Source organism: Colletotrichum godetiae, assembly GCF_030913485.1.
Source record: "Colletotrichum godetiae strain CBS 193.32 chromosome Unknown BDP55scaffold_98, whole genome shotgun sequence".
Lineage (NCBI taxonomy): Eukaryota > Fungi > Ascomycota > Sordariomycetes > Glomerellales > Glomerellaceae > Colletotrichum > Colletotrichum godetiae.
This window is the reverse complement of record NW_026851346.1, coordinates 36560-63088: the sequence shown is the minus strand read 5'-3', so window position 1 is coordinate 63088 and position 26529 is coordinate 36560. Positions and strand designations below refer to the sequence as shown.

At 53.3% G+C, this 26529-nt stretch overlaps 11 protein-coding genes across 11 annotated transcripts; 3 read left to right on the top strand and 8 right to left on the bottom strand.

Moving 5' to 3' along the window:
* Positions 1-32: 32 nt before the first annotated feature.
* Positions 33-2008, bottom strand: BDP55DRAFT_762018 (major facilitator superfamily domain-containing protein). The gene is made up of 3 exons (XM_060580882.1): positions 1581-2008; positions 589-1522; positions 33-527 (listed from the first exon to the last, which is right to left on the bottom strand). Exons 1-3 carry the CDS (start codon positions 1753-1755, stop codon positions 167-169), a joined length of 1470 nt encoding a protein of 489 aa, XP_060422028.1. The 5' UTR covers positions 1756-2008; the 3' UTR covers positions 33-166.
* A 1011-nt stretch (positions 2009-3019) lies between these two features.
* BDP55DRAFT_686270 (uncharacterized protein) lies at positions 3020-3816 on the bottom strand. The gene is made up of 3 exons (XM_060576504.1): positions 3478-3816; positions 3316-3404; positions 3020-3259 (listed from the first exon to the last, which is right to left on the bottom strand). The coding sequence occupies exons 1-3, from the start codon at positions 3659-3661 to the stop codon at positions 3221-3223; spliced, it is 312 nt and encodes a 103-aa protein (XP_060422027.1). The 5' UTR covers positions 3662-3816; the 3' UTR covers positions 3020-3220.
* Positions 3817-6314: 2498 nt separating this feature from the next.
* On the bottom strand, positions 6315-7564 carry BDP55DRAFT_686266 (uncharacterized protein). Its single transcript, XM_060576503.1, has one exon. The coding sequence runs from the start codon at positions 7238-7240 to the stop codon at positions 6365-6367; it is 876 nt and encodes a 291-aa protein (XP_060422026.1). The 5' UTR covers positions 7241-7564; the 3' UTR covers positions 6315-6364.
* Positions 7565-7875: 311 nt separating this feature from the next.
* On the top strand, positions 7876-8953 carry BDP55DRAFT_735060 (uncharacterized protein; the record flags this gene model as incomplete). Its single annotated transcript, XM_060580279.1, has 2 exons — positions 7876-7896; positions 7949-8953. The coding sequence occupies 2 exons, from the start codon at positions 7876-7878 to the stop codon at positions 8951-8953; spliced, it is 1026 nt and encodes a 341-aa protein (XP_060422025.1).
* A 32-nt stretch (positions 8954-8985) lies between these two features.
* Positions 8986-10377, bottom strand: BDP55DRAFT_567671 (uncharacterized protein; the record flags this gene model as incomplete). Its single annotated transcript, XM_060570609.1, has 1 exon — positions 8986-10377. The coding sequence occupies one exon, from the start codon at positions 10375-10377 to the stop codon at positions 8986-8988; it is 1392 nt and encodes a 463-aa protein (XP_060422024.1).
* An 848-nt stretch (positions 10378-11225) lies between these two features.
* Positions 11226-13061, top strand: BDP55DRAFT_442343 (PdmS protein). The gene has a single exon (XM_060567606.1). It carries the CDS (start codon positions 11507-11509, stop codon positions 12812-12814), a length of 1308 nt encoding a protein of 435 aa, XP_060422023.1. The 5' UTR covers positions 11226-11506; the 3' UTR covers positions 12815-13061.
* A 159-nt stretch (positions 13062-13220) lies between these two features.
* On the bottom strand, positions 13221-14874 carry BDP55DRAFT_638898 (acetyl-CoA hydrolase; the record flags this gene model as incomplete). The annotated part of the gene is made up of 2 exons (XM_060573170.1): positions 13221-14610; positions 14681-14874. The coding sequence occupies 2 exons, from the start codon at positions 14872-14874 to the stop codon at positions 13221-13223; spliced, it is 1584 nt and encodes a 527-aa protein (XP_060422022.1).
* A 1198-nt stretch (positions 14875-16072) lies between these two features.
* BDP55DRAFT_735056 (dibenzothiophene desulfurization enzyme A) lies at positions 16073-17861 on the bottom strand (the record flags this gene model as incomplete). The annotated part of the gene is made up of 7 exons (XM_060580278.1): positions 16073-16297; positions 16373-17107; positions 17162-17221; positions 17272-17284; positions 17336-17540; positions 17593-17733; positions 17795-17861. 7 exons carry the CDS (start codon positions 17859-17861, stop codon positions 16073-16075), a joined length of 1446 nt encoding a protein of 481 aa, XP_060422021.1.
* Positions 17862-18922: 1061 nt separating this feature from the next.
* On the bottom strand, positions 18923-20649 carry BDP55DRAFT_567676 (major facilitator superfamily transporter; the record flags this gene model as incomplete). The annotated part of the gene is made up of 6 exons (XM_060570610.1): positions 18923-19217; positions 19294-19514; positions 19576-19655; positions 19714-20225; positions 20292-20520; positions 20586-20649. 6 exons carry the CDS (start codon positions 20647-20649, stop codon positions 18923-18925), a joined length of 1401 nt encoding a protein of 466 aa, XP_060422020.1.
* A 1039-nt stretch (positions 20650-21688) lies between these two features.
* Positions 21689-23746, bottom strand: BDP55DRAFT_774108 (4-hydroxyacetophenone monooxygenase). The gene is made up of 2 exons (XM_060581198.1): positions 23298-23746; positions 21689-23233 (listed from the first exon to the last, which is right to left on the bottom strand). Exons 1-2 carry the CDS (start codon positions 23604-23606, stop codon positions 21704-21706), a joined length of 1839 nt encoding a protein of 612 aa, XP_060422019.1. The 5' UTR covers positions 23607-23746; the 3' UTR covers positions 21689-21703.
* Positions 23747-24722: 976 nt separating this feature from the next.
* BDP55DRAFT_774107 (major facilitator superfamily transporter) lies at positions 24723-26388 on the top strand (the record flags this gene model as incomplete). The annotated part of the gene is made up of 3 exons (XM_060581197.1): positions 24723-25248; positions 25302-26208; positions 26271-26388. Exons 1-3 carry the CDS (start codon positions 24807-24809, stop codon positions 26386-26388), a joined length of 1467 nt encoding a protein of 488 aa, XP_060422018.1. The 5' UTR covers positions 24723-24806.
* Between the last annotated feature and the right edge of the window lie 141 nt (positions 26389-26529).

The following is a 26529-nucleotide window of genomic DNA, read 5'->3' as shown; positions in this document are numbered from 1 at the left end:
ATAGAAAGAAAACGAGACAAGACTAGCAAGCACCTTATTCTTACTCCTCAACTTCAAAGACCGTTTTGAAAAATATTTTGATTGTAAACACTCTGGCAATGCGTGACTGCCTAAGCAGCCGATCCGCTGTGGCTAAACTAAAGCTTGGATAAGCCATCGAGGCATCTCAAAGGTTCCGAGGACCATCAACGGCGGCCGCAGCGATAGTTACATCAACTGGGCTGGCGATTACTTTCGTGTCTTCGACAGCAGAGTCTTCTGCCTCTAGTTTCGTATTGTCGACTGGTCGCTCTGGCACAAGCAAAACAGCCCACGACGTCGCAGGGACGCAGACGACAAACATGACGAACGCAACGACGAGGTTCACCATCGGAGAAACCTTAACGGCACCAATGCCGAAGGCCAAGCATGAGCCAATGGATTCGAAGGACCGAACGAGACCAACGCCGAGGGTCAGAGTCTCGATGTCGTCAAAGAAGGTGCCCATAATCCAGTAAACAAACATGTAGTGCGACTCGTTCATGAAGCTGGTAGTTGTTAGTACTGAAATTGTCAATTTGAAAACGGAATAATAAGCGGTGCACTTACCGAAAGAGCACGTTGACAGCAAAACCGCGTCCGAATCCAGGAGTGCTCCAGTCGAGGGTAACTTTGGGAACAGTGTCCTCGTAGAGTTTCTCGTTGGCCACCTGCCATGCGAACAGGCCAAGCATGGTGACGGAAAAGCAGGACCAAGTAATCTTGGCGAGCTGAGGTCGGCTGAAGCACTTCAGGTCATAGAACCAGCCCCAGAAGATGTTGGCAGCAGATGCCGCAATACCAGACGTCAAGGCACCGAGGGTTCTCGCCCTCACCGAGAAATACTTAGTCAGGTAAATACCCTGGTAGGTGCTGTTCCAGTTGAAGCCGACAAGGATGGGAATCAGAAGGTAGAACTGCTTCTTCTTGAGCAATTTGAGCCACTTGCGGAACTCTCCCAAAACAGCCTTGTTCTTGGTAGGGTCAGCGATCTTCCGGCCGTCGCTGTGGATGACCTTCTGCGGGGGCGATACGAGCAACGCCAAAGGAAGACCAAGGCACTGCAGGGCGATTAAGACCAGGTAGGTCGAATATCCAACCTTTCCACGCTGGTTCTCCTTGACGTTCAGGGAGAGCTGGATTGCGGCGCCGAGAAGCTGTCCAAGCTCACGCAGACCGAGCCAGATACCGGTGAACTTTCCTCTGTCCTTGATGTCGGCGTACCCCAAAGCGATAGCGCCTTCAGCTGCCCACAGAGCGGAGGCAGCTACACCGCAAGTCGCACCGCCGAATAGCACGAACCATTCTACGCCGTAGCGGTTGTTGACGTACATCGATGCCGAGTACGGTGCGTAGCCGAGGGTACCGATGATCAGAACCGTCTTCAGACCGATCTTGTTGGCCATGATGGCGAAGAAACTGCAGCCAAAGACCATGATGCCGAAAGTGAGGGAGTTGGAGCCATTGACGAGGTAAGGCTCTTGCTGGCCACCAGCACCGGTGCCTTGAAAGTTCCATTAGTCTTTGTTTTCATAGTCAAATATTGTAGAGTTATTGCATACTGTTAAGAGCATTCCAGATACCAGGCTGAGTGAAGGAAATCAAGCCCACAATGATGACATTGAACAAGGGCGATCTATACCAGCGCGTGAAACGTGATACAGGCTTCGTAGGCTGGACATCCTGGACCTCCTCATCAATCTCCTGCGGTTGCTTTGCGTGATCGATGGACGACATTGCAGTTGAGCTGAGGTTGCTTCTTCGATCCCGACGCAGCGGATAGAGGTCATGCAAGTGCGGGAGGGAAATGGGGTCCGTTCGATGTCGAGCTTTTAAGAGATTGCCATTCTCTCTGGCGTCCGCATTGCTCTACCCATGTCTGTCCTGCGGGATATTCATTTCTTCCTCTAACAATGAGCATCTGCTCCAAGCGGCCAACGTCCGCGATGTAGCACCAGTCTGAATTTTTTCTTTGTGTCTAATCCGTGACCCCCCACCCCGGTTTCTGGACTCTGCAGCTCGTCAGATACCGGGTCCAGTTCAGATTGGTTGAGACCTGCCGCCAATGGGCTCTAATAAGCTTACTTCGAGTGGCGTTATTGTAAATCGTAATGAGACAATTCTGGGCGGCGCTCATAGTAGGACGACCTATCCCTGATGCAGGCCGCTGGCGCGGGCGCGGTTCGTCGGCGCACTTGCGAGAAAAAAACGTGGATTGGACCCTTTGATCATGGATGGGGTCGGTATTGTGTCCGACATCGCGTCGTGCTTACATGGGTGCGATGGCGACATCTAGAAGCGGATTCTGGAACCCCACTAATCGCCATCCGCCGGGATGAGGGCGGAAGACGACTCAGCAGAAAGGAACAAGACGTTGAGATGATAAACAAAGAAGATCTTTTAGATGTGAATTGCATGAGCGAACAGCTTATTTCAACGTCGTATCTGTATAAAATTTTGCTGTTTGCGAGCCGCTATGTCACTAGAACAGCTATAAACGTCGAGAAGTTCCGACTGCCATTGCTCGGCCCCGCTATGAGAAGTCCGGCCCCGTGTCTGAGGACCACCGAGTTTCTCTCCGCTTCGGTGCATCACACTTAGACATCCATATCAAGCATGCTTTGACCGGTCCGAGAGACTGTTTCGGCAGCCACGGCGCGTTCCTGATTGGAACAGCATAAATCCCGGCCGGTGTACTACTTGCTGGAATTGGCCAAGAACACCGCCGATAGGGGGTTCCCTGCCCGTGAATGAACGTATGGCTGTGGTCTGACATCTTGCAATAGTGAAGGTAGACTGACTGCCAAGATGGATGTACCAGGCACACGGTAACTGCGCTGTCGATGAGCGAAATGTCTAGAATTTTGATCCCTAGGCAGTGCTTGAAAGATGGTCACAGCACCCTAGGTCTAATGACCCCTGTCTTTCTGAGCCTCGCGCCGCGACGCAGACTAACATGTGCCGAGCTTTAGGAGGACTGAACCATGTCGTAAGTATACTATGAGACCAGTCAAAGACTAAAGCACTCGGCAACATCTACGCAGGGCGCACTAGCTTGTATGCACGGGATATTGGACAATTATTTGAGCTCGTTGACGAGAATGGCAGTTATTATATTATAAAAAGATTAGTTATGGAAGTTTAAATCAGACCACCCTGTTCGCAAGTGACAAGAATATAGAAGAATAGGTCAGGTAGCTAATCAGGTGCCAGGCGCCTTGCAAAGGATGGCCAAACCAGCCTGTTACTCGGAGATTAGCCGCGGCATATGGTCAAGATTATGTCTGGGAGACTTACAACGGTGAGAGTGCAGCATCGCGCAAGACGGTTTCCATCAAGCAGACAGGCAGCTTGAAATCCAAGAGTGGTGACCGGAGTCGTCACGGCTGTGCTCACTGGTCAGCTTGAATGGACTTATACTGGGCTCGTGTGAACCAAGGATCGGCCTGGAGAACTTACGTGCCACGCAGTTTGAGGACAGTACTCCGCCGACGACATCACTCGAGCAGCATAGTGGAGTAGTTCCCTGGCAAACTGGTGCAAGAATGGAGAGCCTTTCAACAAGAGGGGAATCGACGGGCGTAGTCGGAGCAGCAATGGCGAGAGACGAGAAGAGCCCGAAGGAAACAATTGCAGCCTTCATCTTGAGAAGTGGGTTTTTTACTTGTGTGAAAGACTAAGGCTCTTGAAGAGTGAAGACTGGAGATGAAGCTATTGAGTTGACCAAGTGTGATGGGATGATATTAAGAATCTTTCTATCTACATGTGGGAAGAGAAAAGGCTTCTTATAGATTTACACGATGCCACATATCCTTACAGGGACAACTGCCGAATGATATCAAGTGTTCAGTGCAAAACACCACCTGCGATTTCTCGTCACCTCTAACAAGGGAAGGGGTACGCTTTCGTCTCCGCCAAGGGCTCTCGGTATTCGGAGTGCCAAATACACGGGCGCCTCATACCGCATATTGTGATAGTGGACCAGCTGATCAATGCGGGGAGTCGCCGGTTGGGGAATGCCTTGCCTTTGTACCCCGTTGGCGGGCCGCATCCGGGAGGCTGAACGATGTCTTGGTCCCACCAACGTCATCCCAACGGCTCTGGACTCGCAGCCAGCTCCCTGGACGTGGGTCTAAAATCCTAGATCCTATGTCATCCGAATAAAGTTGTTTCTGCGTATGAAACTCGTCAAATTCCTTTCGATAATTGACTCACGAAATGGCAAAAGTTATATGATTCATGGCACAGGAGAATGGGATTCTGTGCAAGACCAGAGGTTTGCACAACTACTCGTGGCGGAGAAGGTGTGCGTGCCACTCCCGAGGAATGGATATGGGTACGGCTTGACTTCAAAGCATCATTCTCGGATGGCGTACGGTACCACTCTCTTTGGACCCTTCTGTTTATCCCAGTGGCTTTTTCGCCAACCGGTTCTGCACATCCGGAGTTCGACTACTTTATCCGGGAGGTGGCTTGAGCTTCTTGCGATCGGGAATACTCCACCCACTTGTCTCGGCGTTTTTACCAGTAGCAGTAGTTCAGCATGCATCCAAGTAACGGCCGCAATTGCCTGTGGAGTTGTCCATCTTAGAGGAAGACCAAAAGACTCTACGCTTATTCACACATGACTTCAGTGATAGAGATACTGATGGTGTTGCCGGAGGTTTGATGTGACAAGACTATCTGTTGACCAACAAAAGTCAAAGTGGGCTATCTCCAGGATAGGAAAACTCTTCTCCATTTCTCATGTGCAGTGGGCACCGCTCCTGAACCTCCTTTTGTCGGCCGGTCGATAACTAATTTGAAGAGTATGACGCAGTGTTCATGAAGCTATCCACCTCGACGCTTGCAGCTTGTCGGACCAAGTCCTAGAACATCAGGTCGAACCAGCTGTTCAGGAAATTCGAACACTAGCCTTGTCACGTGTTGTAGGTGTCTCAGTTGACCAAGGTGAGTCAAAGACAACCTTGTTTGGATAACCCAGGAACCCTCATTTTCAGTCCCTTTTATTCCTTGACTCGCCAGTATTGAGCAGTATGTCCTCATGTTCTATCCTGTCTGTGGAGAGTTGTTTTACAAGCGTGATATATACCTATGTACAAGCCTAAATTCAAAGCTGTGACTTTGTGCTCAAGAGAATCAATAGTCCGACTGTACTCTCGGTCGTCTGGTATTCTGATATGATGAATCCAGCCTTGGCTACCTTACACATGGTTTCATAACGTAAAACTTGAACAAACGAGACACAATGATGAAGCAGAAGGCCTGCGGCATGGATGCTGAGGCAGCCGCCTTTCACCCGTCATTTATACCTCATCCTCCAACGCCGGTTCCCTCCACGAAGCATCACTCTCATGACGCTCCCACAGTCACAAGAGTAGTCAGGGACAGCACAGGACAAAAGCAGCATGTGAAAGGCGCTGTAGAACGCCTTCGGGCTCCTTGGACCAGATAGGCTACCCAAAAATCCATGAACCCGTACTGGCAGCCTCGAGATAACGCCGGGATCGCCAAACGCAAGAAGAGCGACCCGAAACGAAACAAAAAATGGTACATTTCTGCTTTAAAGCATGTTGATACTATTTCCAATCACCTTATTGAACCTATTAAATGGCCGATGGCTTCGGCTGTCAATGATTTATCTGTGGTGTGCTCGTACAATTGGTCTGGCGCCTATGAGCCAACGACTTTTGTGCCTGGTGAGCAGCAATCCTGAGTCTCCGTGTCATGTTGAGTCCAACGACATTTCCAGCTAATGATGCACACAAAGTAGACGCAACTGGAACCCTTGAATAGACTGGCCTATCTTCTAAGTTCTCGGGTCATTATGTGAGAGGGTTAAGACAGTGAGCGCAGAGGGTAAGCGAGCTCTTGCCATTTATAATACGATGTGGGATAAGACCGCGTTGGAGATCTGGACCACATCGACGAGGCAAGCACCTACCCGCAGGAGCTCGAGAGGATGTTCTAGACCCCCGAATACGATTTGTCAGTGAGGAAATACCCGACCCAATCCACAGCGAGACCTATCCACGATCTGGACAGGGGGAGAAGCCCTGGCAGCAACGAAAGAACAATTAGGAGGTGTGTTTTCCAGTTTGAACATGAGATATAAGAAGGACTAGAAGATGGGTACAAGGTGGTTTTGCGATTTCTTCCTCTTTTGACTGCTGCATATTAAACGCTCTATACTTGAGTAGAAAGTGCCGGCCGAGGTCGTTTTAGCGAGCTTTGAGAGACACCTGCAATTTTATTTCTTATATATAGGCTACTCAGATACAGTGAAGACATTTCACAGACGATTACATGCAGACCACATCGTAGGCATGGGCAGCCTCCACATGATCTAATACCAGCCCTGCAGCCCAATAGTGAACCGATTCTCATCTTTCTCAACACTCTCCTTCAGTGCCATCAGTTCCTCGACATCCCAGTTCGCGTGAACAAACCGTCCATGCAGGAACTTGGCCTCCTCGCTGAGAGCCCACACGACAAAGTCCCCAGGAAGCGCAATATCATCATAAATCAGCCCCAACTTCTCCACAGTCGGCGCAAACTTCTCCGACATGACCGTGCCGCCAATGAGACCAGGGTGCACCTGCAAGACGAAGAAGCCGGGGTTTTCGTCGCGGAAGTACTCAAACAATTTGGTCGCACCACTCTTGGAGGCGCGGTAAGAAGAGTAGCCAAACATGTAGGGGAGATGGATCGCGGCGGTGGAGATGTGAATCACGGCGGCGTTTGGGGCTGCGACAGGCTGGAACGCGCGGAGGAGGTTGAAGTTGCCGCGGATAGAAATCTCGAAGGCGCGCCACCAGTCATAGGGGTCTGAGTCAGTGATTGTCTTGAGGTCGGACATGTAGGCTGCATTGGCGACGAGGATGTCAATCTTCCCTCCGTCAACCGAGCTGGCGAAGGAGGCGACGGCATCGGTGATTGCCTGTGCGTCTGTGACGTCGACGGTGTAGAGCAACACCTTTGCCTCTGTGTTCAAGGCTTCGATGGCGGCTTTGGTCTCTTCAAGGGATTTGATCGTTCGTCCGAGGAGCCCGAGACTTGCGATTCCGGACTTTGCGAGAGATTTGGCGATGGAGGCGCCGATGCCCGCGCCGCCGCCTGAGATGAATGCACTCTTGCCCTTGGTCGAGAGTTCTGGACGGGACGGTGAAATGGCGGCATACGGTTGCATACGGTAGGTCTTGGTGGGAGCAGGGAACGACATGGCTCTAGATACTTCGAGTCTTAAATTGGCTTATTGAATGCTTGGAGTGGAGATGGGTTTCGGAGGTGACGGAGAAAAAGTCAATATCCAAACCATGCTTCCGTTCCTTTACTTATGTATAGAATGACTGAAGCGATGATATTGATACGCATGCTAAACATGTTGTAGATGTCCCCTAACTGTTCGGAAGCATTCTTGTCGCTTGCCCAGTCCCTTACCTGACTTCCTCAGTTGGTTAACATTGAGCACCGCTTTACTATGTCAGCCAATGTTGTGAATATCTGTCATGCGTCCGGATGAAGGATTGCAAATTCTAGACGATCCTTAGACCGTCAACGTTTAACAGTCGGACTCGGAGGAAAGTTGCCAAGTCCCACATTATTGGCGCTAGGCCGGGCGCTGCGCCGAGTCGGGCGGATAACGTTATGGACCGGCGACCGGAGTGGGCCCCACGCTTTTTGCTGACATGACACACTTTCTCCTCGTCCTCGCTGATTAATCCTCATCTGACATCAACAAAGGCACAATAACCCATGTCATGGTCATCCGTCCATAACGTTGACTCGGTCCATATCAGGTCCGTATAATTGCTTCATCGTCTGATCTCTATAACGTGATTCTCCTGAGATAACGGAATGAGTCCAGCCGACGCCGAGGTAACGCGGGCTCACCCAGACTGCGCGGACAAGATTCGCTAACGCGTTCTAGTCCCGGCGTCGTGAGCGCGGTGTCATTGCCCAGCGCGAATACCGCAAGCGACACGCTTCCAAGGTCCAGAAGCTCGAGGAAGAGAATAGGGAACTCAAGAACGCCATAGCCGAGATCAGCAGGACCCTCAAGGGGCGGACCCTGTCAGATGATCTAAAAGCTGCTCTTTCCCATGCACGAGACCTCGCCGACATTACTGAAGATGATACTAAGGAGGTTTCCGACAACAATAACGTAGAAGAAACATCACCATCACAATCACCGCCCCCGACCGTGTCAGAAGACCCATCAGCATCATCAGAAAGACGCCTCCGTCCCAGTGGCCGAGCAAGTCCCCGCCTAGACTACGGCCTTTGGGTAGACACAGACCGCCTCATCCGCATCCTCGAACCACCCCTCGACATAGTCCCCTACCTCGGCCCGGGTATGCACACCCTCGCCGGTTGTATCTTCTGGTCCACAATGAACTACACCGTCGACCTGTGGGATGCCCGCCCCTCGCCGCCCGCAATTAAAGCCATAGACCGCATGTTCAGCCACTCAAAGCACCTCAGCGATCGCAATTATCTGCTCTCGCTCGCCCAGGCGAGGATGGACTACAAGAACAAGGGGTACATGTTCCGTAAGCTCTCGGATCAATTTGCTGCACGGGCCTGCGCAGAGACTTTTGAGCTTGTCAGGGATGAATGTGAGAAGAAGGGGAGGCCGAGCAGGTACTGGAAGACGCCGCAGGAGATTGCAGGGAATATTTTCAACGAGATCACTACTGATCAGGCTGTGAGGATGCAGGCTGTTGCGGAGGGCAGGGGAACGCTCTCTGATGGGCAGATGATGCAGGCGCTTGTCTCGTGGCTCTCTCAGAACTTTATTTGCTTCGGTGACGGACCTAGATGGAGTACTGTCTTTGTCTCTGTCGGCATCGGAAGTTGGGTCAGGGAGCTCATGGACAGGGACGCTCGCGCAGAGAAGGAGTCCACACCCGGGGCGAACGAAACGCCATCTTGATTGTTACGCCCATCTTCCAAGACTTCTCCACCTCAAAGCTCCAACCGTAAGGCTTGGCGATCCAGCAACGAATGTGATGTCCAACTGAGAGGATGAGTTTCGCGTTCCTCATACCCGGAGGAACTGCCCCTCGTAGGAATCCCTCCCGTCATCCCCCTACAACCGCCACCACTTGTGTAAGGGGGGTCGTACACAGCCTCACACAAAAAGTATGTTCTCCTGCCATCGAGCCATTCACTCTCAGCCAAAGCCCCATCCCACGGCCTCTCCCAATCACCAGCGTAGAAAACAACCTTCTTCATCAAGTCGCCCACCTTATTCTCCCTTAATCGATAAAACAGCTTCATGGCTTGTTTAGTATCCAGCACCGGCTGGGCCATGGACTCAATACCGCTACTGCAATCCGATTCCAAGTCCAACTTCCACTGGTCGTAGCCATACACTCCCTCCATGGAGGCTCCCAGCTGTCGCCGGCACTCGCTCGCGAACTCCAGAAAGACAGTAATATTGGTTACTTTTGGAAAGTTCGTCGCGAGCGCATCAAAAACCTCCACCGGCCAGGTCCCATTGCGATTGACGTCGAGAGTGATCGATTCCAGGTTCGGTGCCATGCGGCCGACTTCCGAGATTTCTTCTGCCGTCATCACTCTCCGCTGTCGAATCCCGCTTTCCGCCTCGCGCCATTCAAAGCTTTTGAGAGACTGCGCGTGGTGTCGCAGGACGGGCAACACGGAAGCGCCGGTCTCGTCGCTGAATATCCACGATAGATGCGTTAGCGAGTTCTCGGGCACACCCAAGATGAGATCCTTTGCCCAGGCGCCGTAGACCTTTAGTGACTGAAGCGATTTCAGGTGCGAGATCAGTTTCGCGATGTCAGGATAGTGGCCGAACCTGGGCCTCAAAGTAAGGTTCTTGATACTCCCGAAATCCATAGCGTCCAGCAACAAGTCCAGATTCGTCTTCGCTTTTTGCTCAGCAGATAACGGGAGATACCTCACCCACTTCAGCGCCCTACCGGAACCGATCCACTCCATCGTATCCCAAAACTTGGAATTCGTCCGATACGGCGGCTCTGATATCTCATCCCACATCCGATCGCCGAAATGATACCCTTCTAGGTCCAGCGACTCCAGCTTCGAGGGGTACACGGACCCACAGGCTAGGTCCAGTGGGAAGTCCCAGCGATCGGGATGTTCTGAGCATCCTATGTTTGTGACGCGGAGTTTGAGGCTTTTGAGAGAATCACAGTCGGAGAGGGTATTGTGGACGTCGCGCATGGTTGCTAGGAGGGGGTCGCCAGGCTCGCGTTTGCCATAGACAGCGTTTGGCCCGCCGGGAACTACGGTATCGATGTACGTTGGACATTTGGCGGCGGCAAGTACGAGGAGAGAGAAAATGAAAATATGACGGAGAAATGATAGCATAATGCTGGCGTGGAAATTGAGATGTTGTATATCCACTTCGCATCCAGTGAATGCAGTCTCGAAACTTTGCCAATACAAGACCTAAGAACGTTGACGTTATGACATGACTATACACTGCTATATATGCCAGTGTTTACAAAAGGCCACGATTCTATTGTGCTCGGACCGGTGTTGTTCTCGATGGATGGTAAGATCTGTCCTGAAATGTGAATCCTTCCAGGTTTTCTGCGCTATCGTGTCGTTCTAGTCAGCTAACGCCGATCGGTCGCAGGGGATTCTTGGCGCGTCAGTAGTCAACCCCATCATTTTGCAAGCATAATCTGATGCTGGGACAAATGAAGGTACATTTGCTAAAGATCGCAGTCACCTCGAAATACTGTACGTCTATCTGGCGGGAAAGATGCGCGACTAAGAAGCGACTAGGGAAGATATAACCGATTTTATGAAGAGACCTAGTGACATTATCGATCTGCACAATTGGTTCAGATTGAAGTGGGTCAATATTCTGCAGCGATTATCACAACATCAACTGTGAACCAGAACTGCTCACAGATCATGCTGCGATGTCAAGATATGAATTGCCGCTTTTATTTCAGCTTCAAATCCTGTCAAATTTTTTTGACAAGCCTCTAGATCAACCGGAGGTCACCCGGCCTTTCGTAAGCTAAGAACTCTCAGTAAATCGTATTGAAAGCTGCTTGACCTCGGTCAACTCGGTGAAAGATGCATATAGTTTGTGATCTCGCGAAAGCCCGAAACTAAGTACAGAAGTCAATCATAGCTAGAGCACCATTCAACCACAATCGAGCTGTTAAGAAAGATCTTGCGTGCTAAGCATTATGCCGAGCGGATAAAAGCCGTCCGTCGCGACCTCTCATTTAACCTTAATTGACGTCCTATCCCACACTAACCGACCGGCCGCACCTCTGTGAGGCTAGTCCGGCAGGGGAGGGGGGTAAGCAGTCTGACATCTTCGCATCTTACTTCACAACAGTGGCTAAGGAAGGATACGGGGCACACATTCACAGAATCTTCATTCTTTCCACCAAGGACGCCGTCAACCGGCGACATCACGCGCACCGATTGGAGCAAGTTCTCACACCGGGTTGCCTACGGATATCAAATCAAAATGAAGGTCCTCATCGCAACAATGCCCTTTGCAGGCCACATTCACCCAATGCAACCCATCGCCCTCGCCCTCACTCGTAGAGGCCACACCGTAGCCTGGCTCACCTCCGCCTCCCACGCCAACATGATAACACAAACCGGCGCAAGCTTCATCCCCTCTCCGCCCGCCCTCGCCGCGCACGACGAGATCCCCCTCGCGCCGGACCCGGAAACATCGGGCATGGCCGCCGTAGTCTCCACCCTTCGGAAGCTGTTTCTCGATAGAGTGCCCGACCAACTCGCAGCCTACCGCGCCATTCTCGACGGGTCCAACGGATCGCCGGCTTTTCAGGCGGATATCCTGCTCTTAGACCTCTGCGCATACGGCGCGCACTGTCTCCGGGATATCACGGGCTTGCCGTACGCGACGCTGGGGATTAACCCGCTTGTCAGCCTCGACCCGGAGGTCCCGCCGTGGGGCACGGGCTGGCTTCCTCCGGCAACCTTCTTCGGCCGATGGATCAACTCGCTCGCGCACGCGGCCGCGAGGTGGCTTCTTTACCCGAAGCTAACTGCTTTACTCAACGCACACCGGGAAGAACTGGGACTTCCCTCCCTGCCTGCGTCCGGGTTCTATGACTCCACGAGGTCGGATACGCTGCACATTATGCCCACGACACCCGCCTTTGAATTCCCGCGTAGGAACCTGCACCCAGCCGTGAAATTCGTCGGACTGCTTCTCCCGCTATTCAACGAAGACGAGCTCCCACCTCTCCCCAAATGGTGGGATGAAATGCTCACACACCCACGGGAGAAGGTAATCCACGTAACCCAAGGCACATACGCAACAAACTCGTCAAACCTCATCACCCCAACCCTCGCCGCACTCGCACACCGTGCAGACCTCCTCGTCATCGTCACCACACCCAACGCAGAAACCGCGCTTCCGGCATCCTCCCTCCCCTCAAACGCTCGCGTGGCCTCCTTCATCCCACACGCGAAGCTCCTCCCGCATGTAGGTGTTATGGTGACAAACGCAGGCTATAACGGCGTCCTCGCGGCGCTGAGCTGCGGTGTACCGATGATCTGCGCGGGTCGGAGCGAGGATAAGGCCGATGTAAGTTCTCGGGTTGCGTGGAGCGGCGCCGGGATCGATCTCGCGACCGACGCGCCAAGTGAAAATTCGTTGAGGAGTGCGATTGAGCGAGTCATCACTGATGAGAAGTTCCGGAGTGCGGCCGAGAGGGTGAGCGTGGATTTTGGCGGGCGTGATGGGCCTGGAGAGGCGGTTGATGCGTTGGAGGAGGTTGTTGAGCGTAGTCGGAGATGAAGGGGGCCGGGGTTTGAGGTTTGAGCCTGGAGTTGAGGTTCCTACGGGCCGAGATATCGGGATTCCGGATCGGCGGTCGGGCGGCCGAGGTTTGCCCGCCGAGTGATATCTCCGGCCTCCGGTGTTGCACACGTCGGAGGATGATGTATGATCTTCACCTTTGCAGTATCCACTGCCAATGCTTGGCACATAATGTAAATGCTCCATTATCCAGCGAGGTATCATTCTCTATCAACGAAAAAAAAAGGGACTAGGTATTCTACCAAAGTATGCTCCGAGATCGCAGGCCCGCCCTGCAAATGCACCAATACACCAATGCAAGCAAATCCAACAATGCCTTTTAGGTTGGTAGCTCTAAACATTTTAGCTCATTTCCTTGACTGTGGCATCGGGTGATGCTGCTTGTTCATTTGAAGCTCTTGACCTTCTGCATGCTGCCTTCCTCTGCCAGGGCCCTGTGGAGATCAAAGGAATTGAACAGAAGGTGAGGCTCATGGCCCATGCCCTTGCGCAAGCACTCAAACTCGGCCTTCTCAAAGTAGTCCAGGAGGATGGGCTGGTACACCGGGTGGGCGCACTTCTTGATGATGACGCGCGCGCGCTCACGGGGACTCAAGCCACGAACATCAGCGAGGCCTTGCTCCGTGACAATGACGTCCAAATCGTGCTCCGTCTGGTCAATATGCGTGCACATGGGAACGATACAGCTGACGCCGTGTGGGTCCGTCTTTGTAGGGCGCGTTGAGGGTGTGTGGACGATGCTGTACTTTGCGTTGCGGAGGAAGTCGGCGCTACCGCCGAGACCGTTGAGCATGCGGGATCCCATGACGCACGTGCTGTTGGCGTGTGCGTAGATATCCACCTCGACGGGCGTGTTCATGGCAATGACACCCAGGCGGCGGATGATCTCGGGCGAGTTGGAGACCTGTTGGCTGCGGAGGAGGAGCTTGTCGTGGTAGTTCTCCCAGTTGTCGTAGAAGCGCTTAAAGCCTTCGGGCGAGAAGCGGACCGAGGTGGCGGTCGCGAAGTCGAGGTGGCCCGTGTCGAAGAGGTCGAGGAAGGTATCCTGGATGACTTCGGTCCAGACCTTGAGGTTCCAGAAGTTGCTGTCCTTGAGACCGCCGACGACGGCGTTGGCGATGTTGCCGATACCGGACTGCAGGGGCAGGAGGTTCTTGGGAAGGCGGCCGTGCTTGACTTCGTGCTCAAAGTACTCGATCAAGTGTCTGGCGATGGCTCTGGATCCGTCGTCCTCGGGGGTGTTGGGGCCGGTCTGGTCGGGGTAGTCAGATTCGATGATTCCGACGACCTTCTCGGGGTCGATGGGGATAGAGTTTGTTCCAATGCGATCCTCGACACTGGTGATGAGGTATGGCTTGCGGCGCGGGGGCACGTCGGTCATGGTGATGTCGTGGAGACCGTCAAAGTTGGGCAGCGAGGTGTTGACCTCGATGATGATCTTGTCTGCCATCTGCACCAGCTCTGGCGTCGCACCAATGGAGGCGCCAGGAACGATGCTACCATCCTCCTTGATCTCTGTGGCCTCGACTACAACAACGTCGAGGTTCTTGTTTGGGCGGTCCTTGGTGTAGAAGCCGTATACGAGGTCGACGGGGAACTGCGACAGGTGCTTGTCGAAGAAATGGATTCTTCCCTCGTTAATACCCTTGGAGATGGCCTTGCCGACCTGGTGAGGGCTCCGGCGATTGATCATATCCAAGCTGGCCCAGCGGTTCTCCGTCTCGGCGCCGGAGGAGGCACCGACGAACAGGCTATACTTGAGCTGGCCTTGGAGGCTGTTTTTGACGGAAACAATCCTGATTAGCTTACGGGGGGCAATCTACTAGCACTCCTAGAAATTCTTACGAGTTCTGCTCGACGTGATCCGCCAAGTAGGTGGGCATCTTCTTGGGGTACCCGACGCCGGTGAAGCCGGACCAGCCGATGTAGGCGCCATTGGGGAAGTGCTGCAAGAGATCCTGGGGCTTGGTGAGCTTCTTCAGCATCGACGGACGCTTGACGCGAGCCCGCAGGGCGGCGGAAGCAATGGGAGACGCCATCTTTGCAAGTGGGCAGTCACGCAAATGAGAGTGAGGAGTGGAGAGGTTCACAGAGGGTCGGTACCCGGGGAAAGGAGGGGAGAGGATGGAGATCTGAGGCCTGGCCGACGACAACAAGGAGAGAAGGATACGGAGACGTGATGGCTCTGGGGAAGAAAGTGGGCGTCGGCGAGACTTTATACTGTCAGTTTTGTTTGGTTTCGGTGGAAGAAGCGCGTCCCCATTTACCTCAGGACTCAGGAGACAAGACCAAGAGTCAAGGTTCTGGAAGAACATCAGGTCACTCCTTGAGCCCCTCGGTGGGGAATGACGCACCACCAACCCTTGGAGACCAGGGAGCTCTAAGATAGCTCGAAGCTTTCTGAGAGGCAGGGAGCGCCCCTTGGATGATTATGTCATCGGATAAGAAAATATGATTGGTCAAACGATGATTTGCGGCTCGGTAACAGTCGGTAACACCCTCCTGGACACAGCCGCATGCCCGCTAGAGCGAGAAACCTTCTTGTCTCTCTTGGCTTGTAATGTGCCTGAGTGGCCTGCTGTTGGTAGCCTGTAGGGCTCGTTTTCGCGTACATCAACACGCAACCTCTCGGTCTGAGCCGAGAGTCAAGAGCCATTGACCAATCATATAACGCGAATTCCGCTGTTTTCCAAGCAATTCTGGGCTGAGGTTCAGTCAGGAGATTTTCAACTATTTTTTCCATTGTTTGTTTAGAGGTGCAATCTCTGTATTTTCTCGTAATCTCCAGTAGACATTTCAGCATTCATACCTCCAAGCTTCAAGTACCTAGATGGCTGAAAGTCCCCACTGTCAAGGCGTTCCCGAGATGCCAGCGACAAAAATAAACTGGAGTCGTTTTTCAAACTTCCGTAGATGCGAGCCCAACCTTCGGCATAGCTCGGCCGGACGAATCTCGGCTTTAAATTTACACTCCTTCCTCCCATTCGTCAAGACGGCCCCATACCTTCCCGGCCGATCTGGCTCCACTTTCCTGGCCAGGTCTGGAACGAGAAAGTGCCCTCCCACGCCTGCTCACCTCCTGCCCTTCAACACTCAAAGAGGAAGGAGACACAGCATTTGCAAGGTCTCGAAAGTTGGGAATAGCTTCATTTCATATTCTTCATCAATTTTTCTTGCTCCTCGAGCTTCAGCAAAATCTACAATGCATCCATCCTTCGCGGGACGAATCCCAAATGTTTATTCCGGAATCTTCGCCTCTTCAGCCGATACACCCGCCTTCCATCTGTATGATGCCGCAACGTGCTCGTCAAGCGGTCCTGATTGGCCCTTCTTGCGATAGAAGTTCTCTCTGTACGTACCACCGGGAACCGCGTAATCGTCCCAGAACAGTCCGCGACGACGCAGCTCAGGCAGAAGGAGATCGATGATATCCTTGAAGGACTGGGGGAAGAGGGCGTATGCCTGTCGTTGAAAGTCAGCATCGTCATCTTCCATCACCATGGTCTAAACATCAAATCCAACAGCGTCAGCACTTACAAAGTTGAATCCATCAACATCCGCCTCCTCAATCCACGTCTCGAGCCCATCAGCAACTTGCGAAGCCGTACCCACAAAGATGGGCCCGTTGCCACCAATGCTAACGTGCTCGGCAATGGTGTGCTTCGTCCACTTTGCCGTGCCAGGCGAGAATCGCGCGTACCCCTCAACGGTCGACTTGACAGCATTGCTCTCCACCTCCCGAAGCTCCTCCTCGTCGCCGTACTTGCTCAGGTCCATGCCTGTCCAGCCACCAAACAGCGCCAGCGCGCCCTCATGCGAGGCATATTTGCGATAGTCAGCCAACTTCGCCTGCGCCTCCTCTTCGGTGGCACCCAAGATTGGCGTAACGAGCGCGAGAACCTTTATGTCCTTACCATCGCGGCCGTACTGCGTCCGCGCGAGATCCCGGATCTCGGCAATGTTCTTCGCGCACACAGCGGGCGCGTGCGCCGAGACGAAGATGGCTTCGGCATGCTGCGCTGCGAATTGTTTGCCTGCCTTGGAGGTTCCGGCTTGGAGGAGGAGAGGCGTGCGTTGGGGGCTGGGTTGGACGATGTGCGGGCCGGGGACGTTGAAGAAGCGCCCGTTGTGGTCGATCTTGCGCACGAGGTCTGGTTGCGTGTAGATGCCTGTCTTGCGGTCGAGCTTGACGGCGTCGTCTCTCCATGAGGATTCGAAGAGCTTGTACATCACCTTGATGTACTCTTCGGCTTGGGCGTATCTGTCGTCGTGCTTCTCTGGTTAGCTTCGCCCGGGTTACCACGATGAGGCCTTGCGCTGTCTCACCTGGGGCTGCTGGGCTAGACCCATATTCTTTGCGGCGGAATCCAGGTAGCTCGTCACGATCTGTGCTGGTCAGTATGCACTTCCTCAACAAATTTCGTCCGGGGACTGACATTCCAACCGAGACTAGCAGACTGTTAGCACGACAACTTCGCAATCAGATCTTGGGTTTCTCACCGCCCGCCTGTGAGGTGGTCGACGGTCGACAGACGCCTCGCGAGGTGGTATGGCTGCTCGTATGTCGTCGACACCGTCACACCAAAGCCAATGCTCTTTGTTACTGCGGCCATGGCAGCTACGGGCGCCAATGGCTCGTTGACGGGCCATTGGGCACCGGAAACTTTTGCAGGGTCGAGGGATTGCGAGTAGACATCGTAGCCGCCTTCGCCGAGTTAGTTATCTTCCATGCTTGATCTCCTGGACGGCAGACTCACCAAGAACATCCGCAATGAAGATGCCGTGGAATTTGGCCTCCTCGAGAAGCTTGGCCAACTCAACCCAATGGCTGATCTCGTTGAAGCGCCACGACTCGTCTTCGGGATGTCTCCAGAGTCCGGGGGACTGATGCCCACTGCCTACACGGAAACTGTCAGCTTCAATGCAAGGTTCTCACACGGCGAGGGCTGGATGCCATACACATCTCAACGAAGGCATTGAGCACTAGGCTCTTCTTCGGCTTTGCTGTTCCCGTGGTGTCGGCCATTCTTTCTTCGGTTTCTTGCGTATGAAGTATCTTGAGTCCAAGATTCACGAGAATCGTCTGCTTGGAAAGATTCCGAAAGAGAAGAAGTTGCTGGCTTTTTGCGACAACAAAAGACAACAAACCTTTTTCAAACTATCACTACCATTCAGCGGAACCTCGGCGACCGCGACCGCGGGGTCACATGGAGGGGTTCGCGTCAAACGACGTGACGCCCCTTTGGAGACACACCCCCCGGCGATGGTCTTACAACTTGAAGTTTACCCCAAATTGCCCCTCCCGATACTCGGCGTGGGTCCGGCACCGTGGAGCCGGGGCGATGATGCCACCGGACGGCTCGGTGGCGCAAGACGCATAACGACGCACGAACGGCCATGGCGGACCCCACGCCAATGCCGACGACCCCTGCACTCCGCTGTCTGATTGTTCCAGGGAAGCTCCTGTTCGATAGACCATCTCACTATCCGCAATCTGCGAATAATGGTTCCTGAAAAGCTCCGTATCTGTAGCTATTTAGGCTGCAAAGGCGGTTAAGCTGTAATTCGCGGGTCAAGGTGCGCTGAATGAAGAAGAGCTTCAACGGGTCCCGCCGGCGACCGCAGGTCGCAGACGTCAAGGTTCCGACGTGAGGCTATCACGTCATGTTAGCCCCGATGACATGGCCCAACCAGAGAATTGCAGATTACCGCGCGACAGATCGGCGGATGGTCAATACCCGCAAAATGGTACCAATACAGATTTACCACGAGGGGTAATTCGAAGCGCAGATAAGTTGTCTTTCTAGAGCTTTCATTCGTCAATTGACCTGGCTATTGTTCATCTCACGATATTTCAGCAGCAGTGATCACCTCATTGACAGAACATTCACACATGACATGGCTTTCGGGAAGATGATTCAATTAAGGTTCAGATAATAACATTAGCGCGAAGAAACAGGGAATCATTAAGCTCTATGGCAATATTGACCCCCGGACTCCCAAGTAGACGATCAACATCAAACTGACAGCTGTCCACCGCGTCCCAGCAACTCGGTATCAACACTGACTCGCATTCTAATCAACCATCTAATGCTTGACGTCCGATTCGCCATCCTCGCTAGACACCACGCCGCTCACTTCGCGAACCTCCTCCACGTGTGCTGACAGCCCGGAGCCAAAGTGTCTCAGGACCAGCCACGCGGGGCCGATGGCCACAGCCCACAGCGCAAAGTTGAGGTAGATGGCGCCTACCTCGCCAAAGAGGGTGATGGAGGTAAGGCCGTAGCTCAACGCCTGCCACGCCGATTCAACTCCACGGAGGAGCGCGGCGTAGCGGATGACTTCTTCTTCACCTTCGGCTAGGTTTGTGACGATGAAGTACCTGTTTCGTTCGTGTTAGTCGTGATCCGAGCATTTGGAAATCTCCGTAATAAAGAGCTACCAGGGAGTAAACGTACAGGAAGAGATAGTTGATCTGGAACCCGATCGTAAGGAATATGTAGACAGCAAAGGCGGCTCCGAAGCCTGGGCTGGCCCAGTCGTGAACTGGCCGGGTCTGGCGGAATCGTGTCGCGAGGATGGTTGCCCAGAGCCACCATGCGCCCTGGGTGACGACGAGCGTCCAGAATGTCGACCTCGTGCGGAGCTTGAGTGAGACCTTGGCACGGTCAAGCCAGTGCTGCCAGCGACGTCAGTGACTGCTGCTCAGTTATAACCACGAGTCTGCGGTAGCTACTTACCCCGAGAAGGTTGCCCGAAATCACGGCCACAATGCCAGAGAGGAATGATCCAAGGGCCCTAGATCTGACAGAGAACCATGCTATTGCAGAGGTCAGCACTCACTCATACCAAAGAGACGTCTTCTCGGGCAGACTTACAGGCAAGATACGTGAAAAACACAGCCTCCGCAAAGACGGCCTGCCCAATCCAAAGCACAATCAAAAGGAACTTGGGCTTCATTAAGTTCCTCGTCGTAGCCTTAATCTCATACCAAGGATTCTCCAGAATCGCCAAGCTAACCTTCTTGCCATCCTGTCTCTCCACCTGCTCCGGCTTATTCAAGAAGAACCCGACAAATGGGCCCGCAGCCTGGATGGCGATGAAGATGATGAAGACCGTGTACGAGACCTTGCCGGCCTTGTCGTTGTCCGCGTTCAGGCCGAGATTGATCGCGCCGCCGAGGATCTGGCCACAGAGGCGGTAGGTGAGCCAGTAGCCCAGGGCTTTACCGCGGTTCCAGGGCTCCGGATAAGCTATCGCGATGGCGGCCTCGGCCATCCAGAAGACGCCGGCAGAGATGCCGCAGAGGGCGGCGCCGAGGAGCATGAGCCATTCGACGCCGTAGCGGTTGTTGGTGTAGAGGCCTGCTGCGAAGGGGGCGTAGCCGATGCTGTTGAATTCGGCAAAGTCAGCGTCTGTCTTCCCCTATGGTTTTCGTCATGAGGGCTGAACTTACGTTCCAAAGATGAGAGCGCCTTTGATACCAATGTAGTGGACGATTACGGAGGAGAAGTAGCAGGATACCACCATGAGACAGAACGTGAGGGCGTTGGCGGCGTTGACGACCTTGGGCGAGGCTGCGCCGCCTGCGCCGAGGGAGTTCATGGCGCCCCAGATACCTGGGGCTGCCAGGTTACAGAGGCCGAGGATGGTCATGTTGTAGAACGTTGAGCGGTACCATTTCACTGCAGACATCTGGCGTTAGCTTCGCGATGATGCTACAGAGAGTGTCTTTGCGATGTTGACGAACCTGGGTGACGCTCTGACTTGGGAGGGATGGCATCGCCCTTTGCTGGGTCGGCGTATTCTGCCATTGTGAAGATCTTGCTATCCAATCGAAGGTGATTCGAGGCTTGATGGATGAATGGATGAAGAGAAGGACTGTAATTAGTATCTTCAAAAGCCAAGACCTGAACTGCCGAGTCGTGTATCGTAGGTAAATCGCAACAGGAACGGGAACCCTTCGTCTTATGCCTCAGACCAGCAGAGACAGATCATGCAGGGATTGTCCAAATGGATGTCATAGTCAGGCTGACCTGACTGCTCGCCTCTTCACTTCACGCCCAATTGTCAACTCTCTCAAAGTAACATGGTTGCCATTGACACATGCCGGGCCCAGACTGCAGGGTCCAGACAAACTTTTTTTTTCCAATTGCTTCTCACATCCTTTACCTATTCCAAGAACCCCCGGCAACATCTGCCAGGCTTACTCCAATTCTCCAATAACTTAGCGTTTGAAGTGAGCACTCGCTAAGACGTCTTTGTGGAAATCTCCGGCGAAAAAGGGTTGCGAAATCAACTGGGTACAGCACGCCATTCCGCTGCCGGCGCACGGATTCCGGAGTACCACCTCGACACTTCGTCAATCCTTCAGCCGTCAACGCCACCACCGCGGTACTGTCTCGATTTCCACGCTAGCAGCAAAAGCACGACATTCGATTCCGAGTCTTTGGGAGCCTTTGACATGTCGACATGTTAAATGGCTGAATCCACGTGGGTTTAAGACCCGGTGGCTTGAGAATGGGTCTTTGGCCTCAACTCATCTTGTTTCTCGGGTTCGTAGTTCGGCATGGCACCATCGATGCTGATGGCCTGGCAGTGCTTCCAGTAGAGTGGTTCAAGGCGTCCTTTTTATGTGCCCATAGCCTTCCAGTCTGATATGTGAACAGTGAACACCACAAGTGCTCGTGCAGAGATCACATAGGCCCTGCCAAGCAAGTAGGGGCAGATCTGACCAGACTACCGTAAACATGCTCCCTATGGTGCTAGCTATGCGGATGAGATTTCTCGATTACATGATCACAATTGATGAGAATGAGTCTACTGTAACCGTCGTAATGCATTCATCTTTAAGCTTCTATGCGACGTCTAAGGAACACTATGCCAGCTCTCGTGAACATCTTTAACATCCACGCCTCCAGCCTTCAAGTAAGGCGTCACATCAGATTCCGGGTCTAGCTCCCTCTTCGTGCATCCAAGTCCAAAGTACCACAAGAAGGGATTCTCCGAGTCCCCAATATATTCATACTCAAAGTCTTCCCACCGCGGCTCCCGCTGCACAATCGTCGCCAGCGTTGCAGACCCAGGCCACAGGCCGTGAATCCTCGAGCCGGCTTTACCGCTGTTATACCAGGAGCTGCAGTTTTCCGACAACACCGTCGTCGCGAAGAAAGCGTCAGAGTACTGCGTGAAATTATCCGCGGCCCTCTTGGTGGGTTGAATCGTCTTGATCCCCTCGCGGCTCGCCTTGCGGAGGATGCGTGCGAAATACGTGACCTGGTTCTCGACGTTATGCGGGACCGTGCCGGAGCGTCCCGACCCGTTGGGCCCGTGAACGAAGAGTAAGTTTGGGAACCCGGGTGTCGCGGAACCGAAGTAGGTATACGGTCCATCCGGCCGCCAGAGTTCGCGCAGGTCCTGGCCCTTTGCCGTGATGGGGAATGGAGGCGCCATATCGACGTTCGCGCCCGTTGCGCAGAAGATTGCGTCGACTTCGCGGTGCTTGCCATCTTCCGTCTCGATGCCCGTTTCTGTGATCCGCCTGATGCGCGTCTGGATGTAATCCGTCTTGTCGGAGGAGATGGCTTCGAAGTAGCCTGGTCCGGGTGTTAGGCGGCGGCAGTGAGGCGAGAACTCTGGGATAAGGGCGTCGATGAGCTCGGGTTTCTTGGTGAGCCTGTCGTTCATGAATTTGCGGAACTTTCCTCGCGCCTCGTCGTTTTCGCTAGATCCCTTAAGCCACCCAGTGAAGTGGCGAAAGTACTTGCTCTCCAGCTCCTTGCGGTACTGGAGGTACGCCTCGGGGTCCTTGCGGAATGTCTCTCTGAGGTCCTCTGGGATAACGATGGGTTCGATGGAGGTCTCATCGCCCGCGAACGAGGCCGTCACCCATGTCTTATTCCGCGCATAGTGGTCCAGCCGCGAGACGACCTTGTGAAGATTTGATGTCAGCTGAATGCCGCTGGCGCCGTTGCCAATCACCGCGACCTTCTTCTCTCTCGGATCGAAGCTGGGATCCCAGTTTGAGGCGTGTCTGAGTAGTCCTTTGAAGTCCTTGATTCCGGAGTAGTCTGGTAGCTTCCAGGCATTGAAGCGACCTATGGCTGTGAGAACGAACTCGGCCTCTTCTGTGCGTACCACGTCTGTCGCGAGGTTGCGGATGGTTATCTGCCAAACTGAGCGCGATTCTACCCAATTCAAGCCCTCAACCCGTTGTGCAAGATGAAGGTGCTTGTAAACGTCGTATTTTCGCGCCAGGCCCTGCCAGTAGTCACGGATCTCAGCGCCTTGGGCAAATTCCTCCGTCCATTGTGTGTTGGGGTCGAAGGTTGACTGATATACGTGGGCCGGTACGTCGCAACGGACGCCTGGGTAGATGTTTTCGAACCAAGTGCCGCCCTGGAAATGTTTGTGTTAGTGAAAAGCTCTCTTATGAAATCTTCGAGCTTCGTTTAAAACGTACCACGTCGGCGTTCTTCTCATAAATTGAGAGCTTGATACCGGGAACCTTTGCTGGAAGAAGAATGCCAGCAAGTACGCCCGAGAGACCTGCTCCAACTACGGCGACTCTCAGTTCCCGCGGCTCGTCTATGTATCTGTGGGTGAGCTTGATTGGATAATCATCATAGATAGACTTTGGTGGTGTGAGAAGTGAGTCGACGGTGCGGTCGATGAGAGTCTGATTGTCAAGACCGTCCTTCAGAGGTGCCTCAATCGAAGCGTCCTTCTGTTCTGGGACTTGTGAGGTCGTTGTTTCAATGTGGTCACCCATGATGGCAGTTGTGGACTTTTGATTACTCCGGTGATGCTTCAAGTTGAGGGTGTGAGCTACAGGACTCTATGATAGTCTTGATTAACTCATGTTCGCTCAGATCTCACAGCAGATAAGATGGGGAAGCCACATTTTGTTAGCCGGCCGCTCTGCTCCTCGTCAATCCGGACATCGGAATCACGTCAGACTTGTGCTTGAACGCGTTACACGCACTTGGAGGGAAGACGCTCCGCGGTCTCGAGTATCGTTCAGGTCGGAGACTGCCTCACTGTCCTATCAGAGAAGAGCCTTTGTTATCTCGCAGCATCAAACAGAAAGCTTCACGAAGGACCAGCTCTCCACCCCACAATAGAGCTTCACTTAACCCCGCTATCCAGTGTTGCGGGCAAGCTTCCGCAACGCGGATTGTTGCTGGAGATGAGGTGCGCGGAGTATGGGGAGCACGCCATCTCCCCACTTTCTTGGGGAATCTGAACAAACACCCCCCCCCCCCCCCCCTTCCCGGTCCCTCCTCAGATCGGAGCCTCCAACAAAACGCCCTCCATAGGTCCTTCGTTCACGCGATGGAGTTCAACTTGGCGGATCCGCCCTTGGGTCCAGTCTTGAAGGTTGCAAAGACTCGTCTCCAATTCTGCAGGTTGATGGGGTGGAGCATGGTTGATGCCGGCCGGCGATGCGGGCACGGTCGACCGGGGGGTTGAGTGGTCTATCGAAATCAGCGAGGACGCCTCGCCTTTCTCCTTTTCACATCTGGCAGACTGTAAGTCTGTCACATCAGTGAGCCCTGAGATGGTGCAATGTTCGTCCTGAGCATCTCTGCAACCCGCCAACCTCTTGTCGCACCCTTTCCGCTCTCTGATCGGGTGGTATGCGGTGCTATTACGCAGTAGTCTCCGGGTTTTCGCGTTGGTAGAACGCCATCGCCAAGTTTTGCTTCTTCAGCTTGCGCAAAGAACATGACTGGGGCCTTGCTTTATGGCTGGAAGAGACGGCGCGGTGCGTGAGCGGTTTGACATGGGATGGAAAGAATTGCGACGGCAACATGGAGCTGGGATAGTGATATGATAAGTACTAAAAGCAGAAGAAATCCTTGAATACCACTTCCTGCAGCTGTCAGATGCAATTCCTGCGTTTCGACACATCCATATCTTTGTCTGCCGTGCCGTTATTTGACCCAAAAGCGACGACAAACTTCTCACCATGGTTGTCCAGGCTCGCCGCAAGTGGTGGCACATCCAGTGGTACGCCGACACCGATACGCCAGAAGAGCGCAAATTAATCAACAGACTCGACCTCCTCATTGTTCCGTATGCGGTATTGAGCTATTGGGTCAAGTACATTGATCAATCGAACCTGAATAATGCCTACGTCGCTGGCCTCAAAGAAGATCTCGGGTTCAAGGGCAATGAGCTTGTTCAGCTGCAGACATTTTACATCATCGGGGCTGTCACTGGGCAGATTCCGATGATGTTTGTTCTGACTTACATCCCAATCCATTGGCTCATTCCCTTTTTGGACATTGCCTGGGGCGTCTTCACGCTCCTTCAGTACCGTGTCACTGGGTTTGCTGAGCTTGCCGCATACCGCTTCCTGGTGGGCTGGTTCGAGGCAGCCTTCTTCCCGGTCATGCACTATCTTTTTGGTGAGTCTCTTCGTCTTCTTGCATTCGAAAGCTTACTGACACCCGTTTTGAAGGCTCCTGGTACCGTGGAGATGAGATCGCGAGACGTGGCGGCATCTTCTACGTCGGTCTTTCACTAGGCACACTCACCGCCGGTCTGATTCAAGCTGGAGCCTCGGCAAGACTCGACGGAGTACATGGACTTGCTGGCTGGAGATGGATGTACATCATCTGCTCGCTCATCACCATTCCCATCGGCATCTTGGGCTACTTCGTCATCCCAGGCACCCCTGAACAACCCAACCGACTCGTTCTCAAGAGAGAAAATATCGAGCTGAGCGTTGAAAGACTAAAACGCGCAGGCCACTCATCTCATGGAAAATTCAAATTGAGCAATTTGAAGAAAGTCTTTTTCTCGTGGCAATTCTGGGGTATTATTGTCGTCGACGTTCTCTTCTGGAATGCCGGCATTCATACCTCGTCTGGTAGCTTCTTGCTCTGGATCAAGAGTCTCGGGCGTTATTCAGCGGCCAAAGTCAACGAACTCGGCACTATTGCGCCCGCCCTTGGTATATTCTATACCTTATTTGTTTGCTTCGCCTCTGATCTCGTTATGGGACCGGCTTGGGCAATCACGTTGTCGAGTGCCTGGAACGCTTTAGGACTCCTCATCTTAACCATCTGGGACGTCCCGGAAGCTGCGAAATGGTTCGCATTCTCGACTATTTACGCATCAGTTGCACTGTCGAGTGTTTTCCATGGTTGGGTGAACACACAATTACGGTCGTCGCCGGCTGAGAGATCCTTCACGCTCGTCCTCATCAACGCTATCTCCCAGTCGTCTACGGCATGGACCCCGCTCTTGGTCTTTCCTACGGTCGAAGCCCCTCGGTATCCGAAGGGCTTTGCATTTACACTGGCTTGTGCCATTCTCCTCATTGTCGCGACTCACATCTTGCGCATGTACATCAAGCGTAGAGAGTAAGTTCATCTCATCCTTTCCACGCAGTTGGGGCAATTTGTACTAACTGCGTACTGAATAGTCCCCAACTTGAGAACTCTACCGGGTTCCCCGAGAGTGATCACGAAGACATATCAACCATTGAGAACGGCAAGCAACCACCGGTTGCAGTTAGTGGAAGAGATGATCGAAGCGACTGAAGAGAAGACTCAGAATTCGACTAAATGATGTTTGGCAGCGACCATGGGTCAATCCTGCTGGTGGGACAACTTGACGTACATTTGTGGTTGTCATTTGAAATGGTGAAGACCTAAATTCATGAGTGAGACAGTCATAAAGAA